This window comes from Phoxinus phoxinus, assembly GCF_949152265.1.
Source record: "Phoxinus phoxinus genome assembly, chromosome: 1".
Taxonomy (NCBI): Eukaryota; Metazoa; Chordata; class Actinopteri; order Cypriniformes; family Leuciscidae; genus Phoxinus; species Phoxinus phoxinus.
In genome coordinates this window covers 3983708-3994634 of record NC_136876.1, presented here as the reverse complement: position 1 = coordinate 3994634, position 10927 = coordinate 3983708, and the positions used below count along the sequence as shown (strand labels likewise).

General features: G+C 34.2%; 1 protein-coding gene and 1 long non-coding RNA gene across 3 annotated transcripts; one reads left to right on the top strand and one right to left on the bottom strand.

Annotated features, from left to right (window-relative positions):
- Nucleotides 1-146: 146 nt before the first annotated feature.
- On the top strand, nt 147-4677 carry LOC306999800. 2 transcript variants are annotated; one of them, XR_013797922.1, is made up of 4 exons: nt 147-655; nt 1081-1148; nt 3799-3863; nt 4650-4677. It is a non-coding gene; the product is annotated as an uncharacterized lncRNA (long non-coding RNA). The 2 variants fall into 2 exon arrangements; XR_013797923.1 differs by having other exon boundaries at nt 1081-1166; nt 4650-4659.
- Nucleotides 4678-8113: 3436 nt separating this feature from the next.
- Nucleotides 8114-10718, bottom strand: LOC306999789 (uncharacterized protein). The gene is made up of 3 exons (XM_079614774.1): nt 10640-10718; nt 9993-10082; nt 8114-8683 (listed from the first exon to the last, which is right to left on the bottom strand). Exons 1-3 carry the CDS (start codon nt 10700-10702, stop codon nt 8375-8377), a joined length of 462 nt encoding a protein of 153 aa, XP_079470900.1. The 5' UTR covers nt 10703-10718; the 3' UTR covers nt 8114-8374.
- Between the last annotated feature and the right edge of the window lie 209 nt (nt 10719-10927).

Sequence of the window (10927 nt, the reverse complement as noted above, 5' to 3'; positions counted from 1 at the left end):
ACATAATTCACAGGGACATAATTGTTCTCACATCAAGGGTAGAGTGATAGGCAATTACTGTTTCATTCATGATTGGTTGCTGTGTTGAGTATTTGGCATAGCAACAAGACGCTGATTGGTCGAAATCACTTCAGCTGTAGAATTTTCCGAGCTGACAGCGGGAAGCAGGCTACACGACTGCAGCGGTCCAAGCAGGGTTTATTTTAAATATCAAACTTGAAGAAGACCAAATTTAAAGGTGAGTTCTGATAATTTATGTTTATATTTAGTTCACAAGTCGAAAATATAAATGTTTCAGCCACTTAACGTTAATTTAGCGAATTAAATTAGCTTCGCATCAAATGCTTTTTAGCCATTTGACTTGTATACACTTTTTAATATTTTTAATGCAGTTATTGACTAGTATTAGTCATCGCGTATACATAATATGGCGTTTGTTCTCCATTGTCCACTATAACTGTTAACTGTTAGCTTTGCTATTAGGTATAGCAAGCAACATGACACTGATTGCCCGGGTCGCTGCAGCTGTTACTGCATTTTCAAATAGACCGGAGAGCGGGAAGCCGAGCACGAGCACCACCATGGCGTCGCCCTCTTTATCCAGAAGAACTTTGGAGCTTGGACTCGAATTACAAGACAAAGAGAAGATTCAAAGGTGGGTTTTATGTTTAACCAAATAAAAAAAAGTAAAAAGCGTTTTATACAGCCACTCAACATGACATTAGCGAGCGTAAATAGCGTAATTAACGTTAGGTAAGTTACGAATCCAGTGATATTAGCCGTCTGAAAATATATTTTAAAGCTATTGAATTTATGTGTCATAAGTAACGTACACATTTAATACGTAATTATTGAAAACGAATGCTTAACCAGAGGTGCCATGTACTTTACATTAGTCCATAATACTGTATGCAGTTGTTGAAGAACGTGATTGAACGCCACCGAACAGTGCACTGTTCTCTGTGCTTAAATGAATGCGATTAACTTAACGTTACCTGATTCTGCCCTAAGTCATATACATGTCATTCATTTGATCAGAAAACTTTGTTGAAACTCAGCAAATGTGTCTTTGATTTTTAGATCATGAAGATGATGGGGTAAACTGTCTCACTGATTACACATCTGAAAGTCTGACTGCATCCTCAGCTGTGAGTCAAGTAGCATCAGTAAGTTACTATTTTTGCTATCAGTACAATCAGTTATTTTAGTTTCTTAATCTTATGATATGATTTTTTCTGATGAGGTTGAATTTTTAGTCCTAAGAGTTTGTTTGCCATAAAGACAGAGTGATGTAAATCTTGATAAAGCACAGTAAAACTGCACTTCAAATGAAATCTGAAAGATTTCTGTCACCTAATTATATTCACATAAAACTCTGACATTTATAAAGTATATAAATGTAACATGTACAATTCATTTACATTTTCCATAGTATATGCGCAACATCTGGAGCAAAAATAATAATAATAATAAATCAATAATATAATAATTTGCATTACTACACTATAGCTTTAACATATAATTGAAACATACATCTGAACATTTTTATAAGTTTTTAAAAATTACATAAAAAATGTGTTGCATAAATTAGATGTTTAACATGTTCAAGCAAATATTGTAGCAAAATGATAATTAAGTTATTTTTCCTAGTTGCTTTTACACTCAAAGTTAAGGCGCTTGATGCAATGATTGCATTTTCAAATCCACATTGAATTTTGCTACGTTCATCGCGGGTATTTAATAAAAATGTAATCGTAAGTGTCTTAACTGTGAGTGTAAATGCAATTAAGAAAAAAAAGCATTTAAATTATCATTTTGCTACAATTTTAGCTTGAACATGTTAAAGGCATAATTCACCCAAAAATTATTTCATTAATATTCACCCTCGTGTCGTTCCAAACCTGTAAGACTTTCGTTCATCTTTGGAACACAAATGAAGATCTTAATAATGAAATATGAGAGCTTTCTGATCCCCCATAGACAGCTAAGCTACTACTACTTTATCACTTTAAAAAGTTCATAAAGTGATTGTAAAACCAATCCATATGAATTGAATGGTTTAGTCTAAATTTTGTGAAGACATGATTGCTTCCTTTATGATGAACAGGTTGAATTTAGACTTTTATTCACATAAATATTAATACATTCACACATCAGTTACGGTAAACGGAAGCTCAAGCAGGTTCGCTTGACATGCGAGCGCAAATGAGGTTCACTCTCGTGTGTTGCGCAGCACGTTTGAGGAAGAGGTTTGTTCTCACTTGTCAAGCATGTTCGGTTGAGCTTCTGTTTATGTTCGCTGATCATTGTTTAAATGTGAAGAAAAGACTAAATTAAAAATCTGTTCATCATATAAAGCGATCGTGTCTCTTCAGAAAATTTTAACTAAACTGCTCTATTCAAATGGATTGGTCTTACAATCTCTTTATGAACTTTTAAAAGCGTTAAAGTGGTAGTTGCTTAACTGTCTATGGGGGGTCAGAAAGCTCTCTGATTTAATTAAAAAGATCTTCATTTGTGTTCTGAAGATGAACGAAAGTCTTACAGGTTTGGAACGACATGAGGGTGAGTAATTAATGACAGAGTTTTCATTTTTGGGTGAACTATGCCTTTAAACATCTCTAATCATTTTTGTAATACATTTTTGTTTTAATTTTACAACTTTTTTTTTTTAAATGTATGTTTAAATTATATGTTAAAACAAGTGTAGGAAATGGCTAATTTAATTATATTATTGAATTTGAATTGTCACTTTGCCCTAAACATTGCATAGTATGGAAAATTTTAATTTAAATAATACTTTGCCATTTTACATATTACATTTCAAATAGTCTTTTGCTACCTGTATGCTACCATTCTAAAGAGATTGTAAAATAATCTAAATCAAGCAGTTTAGTCAACATTTTTCTGTAGAGATACAATCGTTTTATGTGATGAACAGATTTAATTTAGGCTTTTATTCACATATTCATCAATTCGCACATCAGTTGTTGTGGTAAACGGAAGCTCAAGCGTGTTTGCTTGACGTGTGTAAACTGATGAGGTTCACTCTCGTGTGTTTCACAGCTCGTTTGAGTTCAGCAAGAACCAATGAGGTTTGTTGTCGCTTGTCAAAGCAAGTGCGGTTGAGCTTCTATTTGGGCAATGTTTACATGTGAATAAAATCCTACATTCAATCTTATATTAATTCAATTATATAAAGGGGTATAGTCTCTTAATTCAAATGGATTAGTTTTACAATCTCTATGAACTTTTTGAAGCGTCAGAGTGGTAGTTGCATAGCTGTCAATGGAGGGACAGAAAACTCTCCCATATCATTAAAAGATCTTCATTTGTGTTCAAACGATGAACTAAAGTCTTACACGTTTAAACTACATGAGGGTGAGTAATTAATAACAGAATTTCCATTTGTGGGTGTACTAAACCTTTATTAACCTAATTTAAATTCTGAAAGTATCAAAAATATTGTCCATATGACTTATCTTATTTTTTAGTGAACATCTTGCCTTTCACCATACAGTAGCCCTAGCTCTACTTTGCACATTGAAGAGTGCATGATAAATCCTGTTCACAATGGCCATGCTTAAATTATGCTAAAGTGAAATATATTTGTGTTAACACAATTTCTCAAACATGGGAACAAGCGTCTCATAGAAGTGCAAAGTATGGAGGATTTACACTGTAAAACAGGGCTGTAGCTACATTTTACTTTTCTGGGTACTCTATATGAAGCTTTAAGTGAATCATTTAAAAATGCTTTTTTTTTTGTGAAACTCTTTTTTCAGTTCTGAATTTCAGTTCTTCCAGAAAATGGACGTGTGCATGCTGTGGTTGATTTAAGGTGTTTCCAGGATTCCTTAAAGGTATAGTTCAGCTAAAAATGAAAACTCTGTCATTAATTATTCACCCTCATGCCCAAACCCGTAAGACCTTCGTTTATCTTCGGAACACAAATGAAGATATTTTTGATGAACTCCAAGAGCTTTCTGTTCCTCCATTGGGAGCCTACGCAACTAATAAATTCAAGCCACAGAAAGGTAGTAACGACACCATTAAAGTAATCCATGTGACTCCAGTAGTTTAACTTCAATTTTATAAAGCGATGCAAGTTCTTTGTTTTGCGCAAAAAACAACAATATCATTTACCTCTATGTACAAATTAATATTATCTAAAGCACATTCACGGAACAACTTCCGTTCTTGAGTCAACACAATCCACAGTGCTCCTCCTACTGGATTGCAGGTCAGTATTTTCCTAAATAAAATGGTAAAAAAAAGAAAATTTGAAAAAAAAAGCACCCGCATCGCTTCATAAAATTGGTTAAACCACTGCAGTCACATGGATTACTTAAATGATGTCTTTCCTATCGTTCTGGGCCATGAATGGGTTAGTTGCATTGCTCCCAATGGAGGGACAGAAAGCCCTCAGAATTCAAAGCCCTCTTCATTTGTGTTCCGAAGGTGAACCGAAGTGGGAGAGGGAGTGCGCTGTGATTGGCTGGTGTGAGAACCTGGCAGATCTATAACCAATACAAATTGAATTTGAATCTAAAATCTTCTTCTGTATTGTTAATATATTTTGACATCCACACAGAATTGTGGATAAATTACAAAAATGTAATTTCTAATTATAATCTTCTTTAATACAGACAAGAGAGAGTGTGAAACCATCAGCTGCCAGGCAAATAGTGAAGTCGTAGTGAATACCATTAATTAACATATAATGATTATATGGTATGTACTGTATATCTCAATTTGTTTTCTTTTAAAATCGTGTGTGTGTGTGTGTGATTGGCAATTCGAGTGTATTAGTGGTAAGTACATTTACAAACCAATTAATCTTTGTCTAACAAATGTCAGTATAACTCCCCAAATAAAATATGGTAAACATTAAAGGGATAAATAACTTACCAAAAAATATTTTATATCTATCATGTACTCTCATGTTTTTTCAGACCTTTATGACTCTGTGGAACATAGGGCTGGATGATATGGGCAAAATTTATATCACAATATATTTATTCATTTCGGTCAATACGATATAATTCCGATATCGATATGAACAATATAAAAGCCTCAGAAAAAACTGCCAAGAACGTCCACAATTAATGTCTGTAGGCCTACCTACAAACTTCTGAAAAAATTATTTGCCAAGTCTCTGAAACCTATAAAACTTATGATAATTATATATTAATAAATTATTGTTAATATTTTATTTGTATTTAGCCTTCATACAAGAAATGTAAAATCACTGTCAAATAAACATAAGTTAATAAGCTATAGGCTAACATTGATTATATTATTCTTATAGATTGAAAAAAGTGCTTCAGCCAGGATAAAGAATATGAAGAGTTGCTGCAGAAAAAAAAAGTGAGCTACAACAAACATGTTGCTGCTGAGGGACATTGAGTGTTGATGACGCACTGAATTAATTTTGATTGATGAATCTGAATGTAGTGTTTACATGAACGCTAAACACGTGATCGGATTGTTGTGCGTGTTTGTCACAAGCTTCAAATCAGAATAGATTTTTTTTGACATGCTCACTGCACAGATATAGTTTCCAGCTGTTTGCACAACTCCATTCCCGAATCCACCATTTTTGTCCGACAAAGCAGTCAGGAGAGTTAACTTGGTCGATTAACATGGGAGGATTTGAACTTGAGAAGCGGAGTGTACTGACGTCTTTACGCGGTTAAAACCACATTCCTTCTGATGTTCATTAATCATACCTGCAAACTCAGAAGGTCTGAAAAGGGTTTTCTAAAAGGTTTTCCTTTCCTAAAGTAGAACACGGCCTTCTTTTCAATTAATGATATATGCATTCTTTATAACTACTTGCATACATCATTCTTTATTCTTTCAAGCAGACATATTTAAATGAATTCAATATAATTAATCCTTATTAAAGCTATTAATATTAAAGCTAATGCTTTTCGTTTTCTTGTGTTGCTTGATCAATATAAGGACACAGACCGCATTAGGTTTATTACCTAATCATTATTTTCATGAACAACATTTTTCAGACGAAAACGAAACGATAAAGTAAATTATAAAAACTAGTTTTGAATGACAAAAATCTATTGTCATTTTCGTCAACGAATAAAAACTAGACGAAGATGTATAGTGACCAATAACAGTTGAGTATTCCAGCTTGTGTGTTAATGTGGTGTGTTCTTCTCATTTTAGCTCCTGCGTTCATTTGGGCAGAAGGTCGAGACAGAACCAAACCAAAGCTGGACTGTAATCTACTGGCCATATGACAGACTTCACACTGACAACTACGGGCATGGATGCTGCATCACATGCTTTTCAACAAGAACTTTCACCTAGAATTTAAAGTGTGGAGTATTCATCATGAGGAGACTCAATGTCTTCATCTCTTGTGAGTGGATATCATTTAAAACTTTCTTGAAAGAACTGCTCATTTCTTCTGAATTTATAGTATTTATCGTTCTTGTGAAGTAATATTGTTGTAATTGTGTTAATGTATATACAGTATAAATTGCAAACATGCTTGTGTTGGACACTTGTTCACAGGTTATAGACATTTTAGAGGTAGATGCTGTGTATTTAAAGGTGCTCTAAGTCATGTTTATTTGTACAAGATGTTATTTTTGTATCTAAATCATTATTACAGTGGAACAAATTGCTATTTATTTATTTGTAAATTAGAAACTAAATTTTTAACCATTGCACAGCACCACTTTATCACCAATTTTTTTTATAACTTTGTAGTTTATTGTTTTGTCACATGTGAGAACAAATGCAAGTTTATATTTTCTTTCAGATTATGTAATTTTTGTAATAAAGTCTATATCATTGAATTCATCTGTATCATCTTCTTTCTGTTGTTATTTTGTAGATGTTTGTTGTGACAGAATGGCTTAAATGTAATTTCAAGAATTTAGTAAAACTGCAGTTTTACTATAGTATTACTACAATATAACTGTAGTAGAACCATGGAATCAAAACCATGGTTTTTAAAAATACCAGTTACTACAGTCATGGTTACTATGATTTTACTGTAGTAAAACCATGGTATCAAAACCATGGTTTTTAAAAAATACCAGTTACTACAGTCATGGTTTGGTTACTATGATTTTACTGTAGTAAAACCATGGTATCAAAACCATGGTTTTTAAAAACCATGGTTCGCACCAAAATACCACGAAATACTACAGTCATAGTTAACTACAGTTTTACTGTAGTAAAACCATGGTTAATTTTCGTAAGGGTATTCATGTTCAATCATGTTCAATCAACGCAAACTATTCATGTTCAATCATGTTCAATCAACGCAAACTATTCATGTTCAATCAACGCAAACTATTCATGTTCCATCATGTTCAATCAACGCAAACTATTCATGTTCCATCATGTTCAATCAACGCAAACTATTCATGTTCAATCAACACAAGTACTTTATATTGATAAAGTTAATGGAATGTGTTATGGAATTTGTTTTCAATATTCTTTTTACATGGTTAAATTGTAATTTACATGTTCTAAATCTATATGTATTAATAAAATAAATTACAGTTAACCAAGGAAAGTGGTAAGGAAATCAAGGGCAACTGGACTGGTTAAGATATCTTGAAGGGGTTTTGCTTCTCATTTGAGAGGCTCATTTCTGACTGAACAACTGTCATTCAGCCACGACTGAAGAAGCCTCTTGGTCCTGGATGAGAAGTGAAATGTCTTCAAGGAAATCCTAATCAGTCCAGTTGCCATTGATTTCAACATTTCTAGGATAACCATTACCTGGATGACTTCACAAACATATTGTCAATTGTAAAAATTATCAACAATTATTCATTAAAAACGATAAGCCTGTTCAATTCTGACATTTTATTCAACAAATGAATGTACTGCACAGGTATGGCTAGAAAACAATGTTTTCCTAAATTAAAAGTTCACCATAATGTACAATGGGGATGTCAAGATTTGTTAACAATGTAAGATGTGCACTTGGTGTGTACTGCATATTGTATCAAAGAACAAATGGTCTAATCAATGTAAGAATAATGTGCTTCTTTACCATCAGTGTGTACCATCAGCTTAGTTTGGCTAAAACATGCCAGAGCTTTTTCAAACTTGAATATCACCGGATAGGTGATAACAAAACCAGGCTGCAACACCACTCATATCAAGGAATATAAATTATAACTGCAAACTGCATTTATAAAACAATTTACTCCTAATGTGCAATGGGAAAATATGTTTTTGAACTACAGGTATGTATTATGTTTCAACACATGGAAAGGTAAAATGCAAATGTTCCTTTACTGTGAAGTAATCACAACTGTAAAAGAAAAATCACTGGACTTCACTGGATCACTGGAAGAGATCACTCAAGAACAATGAGGTCTCTTCACTGGTGGAGCTTAGTTTTCAAGCTTTGAGCTTTTCCTGACAGTTCACCTGCATCCGTCTCCATGATTGTCTTTTGAATTACCTCAAAAGTGTAGCGGAGCTTTGTAGGGTACTGCATGTTCAAGGCATAAAAGAGTCCAAACAACATTGCAGATGCAAGGGCTACATTTTCAAGATCACGAAGTGCCACCACACCCTCAATGACTATTCCGACGTCAGAGGGTTCGCTGTTGGCAGTTTCTTTCACAACATAGATCCCCACTGTCGTCATCTCTATGGCACCGAAGAAATTGGTCTCAGACATTTCCTGGTGAAAAGGACACAATTATTTAAACTGCGACCTCATTAGGACATAGAGCATCTTTTAAACTACACCAAAATTACTTTCAACATTACTTTTTGCATAAAGAAACAGCAGACACACTAATGTTTTGATTATCTGAAATTACACTACATTTGTTATTACAGAGACAGTTAAGTACCTTAAAATTTACTGTTTGGGTACTGATACAGAATTCCAGATGACCAGTACCCAAACTATAGCGAACACTCTTAAAGGAACACTCCGACTGTTTGGGACTTTAGCCTATTCACCTTATCCCCCAGAGTTAGATAAGTCCATACATACCTTTTTCATCTCCGTGCGTGCTATGAGTCTGTTTGACGCACCCACCGCTAGCCTAGCTTAGCACAAAGACTGTATGTAAATGGTTGCAGCTAGCATACTAATCCAAATAAGTGACAAAATAACGCAAACATTTTCCTATTTACATGTTGTGATTTGTATAGTCACAGAGTGTACAAAAAACAAAGTCAAATGAGACACAGCCATATTTTACCGTATAAATACTGGGAACTATATTCTCTTCAAACAGACTTATAACACGCACGGAGATGAAAAAGGTATGTATGGACTTATCTAACTCTGGGGGATACGTTGAATAGGCTAAAGTCCCAAAAAGTCGGAGTGTTCCTTTAAAGGCGGCTTTCACACCTGAATGAAGGGTCATGTTTTGATACATTCGGTTAGTTGGCTCTTTTTGTCTGACCAAATTTAGTCTGTTTGGTAGGTGTGAAAGTGTATAAAAATGGCTACAGTTGAAATGTGCCAGGGCTTTTGTGATCCATTTTTTTTCTTTTTACTTATATTTAAGATTTTGTTTGCTACCCTGGCAAAAATAATTTCATGGGATAGACGGCCTAATTTTATTTACATTATTTTAAGTTAAAGGGCAAGCTAAATACCGGTAGTATTGTTTTGTTTAAGCAGATAAAACATTTGTAGTTAACATTTTTACATTTAGATTAAAAAGTATCTTCTACTATTCAACTTCTGTAGTTCTCTCTGCCCATTCATTTATTTTTATGTAGATGTTTTTTCAGATGTGAAATTTCAATTAACAGCAAAATTACAGCTAATTATTATAGGGGTTGTGCGGTCGCTTTGTGAGCTGCTATGATGATCTGTTGTTTTGCCCTCCAGGTCACCGTGCATGTCACATGACTGAAAACTATGAATTGCTCTTTATTTTTTTTAAAGTAGGCTTCAACAAAAAGTACAGTACTGTCTGATCTGGGCCTAACAATGTTATACTATTACTTTACTATACACTCACCACATACTCCTGGACAAGATCATCAGGATCTTCATTTAGGTAAATGCAGAGTCCTTTGATGACACATTCCCGACCAGCATCAATGTCTTCCTTAGAGAATAAAACAAAAGCATATGACTGCATTTTAACACAAAGCTGTTCCAAGTTACAGATAGTTGTTTAATTTGAATGCAAAGGTAAAGACACTTCATCATCAATTGACTACCAGTGGACATAATACATAGGTTTGTTTAATTTGTTTGCCTTATAATAAATTACAGTAGACAAAAAGAACATTTCAATTAATAATTACTTATTGGCATACTTAGGCCGTGTGTCCACCAAAGCGTTTTTCACGTGGCTGGCGTGTTTTTTTCAATTGATTCAAATGGGAGCGCCGCGTTTTTGAAACGCCATGAGCGTAGTGATGCGCTGAGCGTTTAAAAAAAAAAATTCAACTTTGGGTTAAACGCAGCACTCATCACTGTCACTTTTTACCCAACCGACCAATCACTGTGGAGGAGGGGCGGGACAAATACCACACCGACCAATTTTTTGACAATTCTGACCTACCCTACCTTTAAGCTTTTTATTCTCTACCCACCTCTGCCAACATATTCCCAACATGGGAAAAATGCAACTGAAAGTTAAATAGTTAGAATTCTTACCGTCATCATGGCAGACATGTCTCTAAGTTTCCTTCCCGCCTGCCCCGATCTCTTTTCAAACATTTTTAATAGATTTGCAGTGAATAGGTCCAGCTGTGAGAGGAACCTTGACTGTAATGGGACTGTGGTGATCCGTTTAAACTCTGCATTTATCTGAAACAGTACAGGGACATGCGTACAAAATATTAGTTAGACCTAAAACTGAGGTTGGGAAAAAAGTATAATTTAAAGGGATGGTTCACTTTGAAATAAAATTTTGGTATGTTTTAGCTTACCTCAGGGCATCCA

Bases quoted from the DNA above. Each gene is read 5' to 3' on its own strand.
- LOC306999789 (XM_079614774.1), bottom strand. From the start codon at position 10,702: ATGTTTGAAAAGAGATCGGGGCAGGCGGGAAGGAAACTTAGAGACATG. The intron at 10,083-10,639 runs GTAAGAATTCTA...TTATTCTCTAAG, and splicing joins ACATGTCTGCCATGATGACG to GAAGACATTGATGCTGGTCG. The intron at 8,684-9,992 runs GTGAGTGTATAG...CCTTTTCACCAG, and splicing joins ATCTTGTCCAGGAGTATGTG to GAAATGTCTGAGACCAATTT.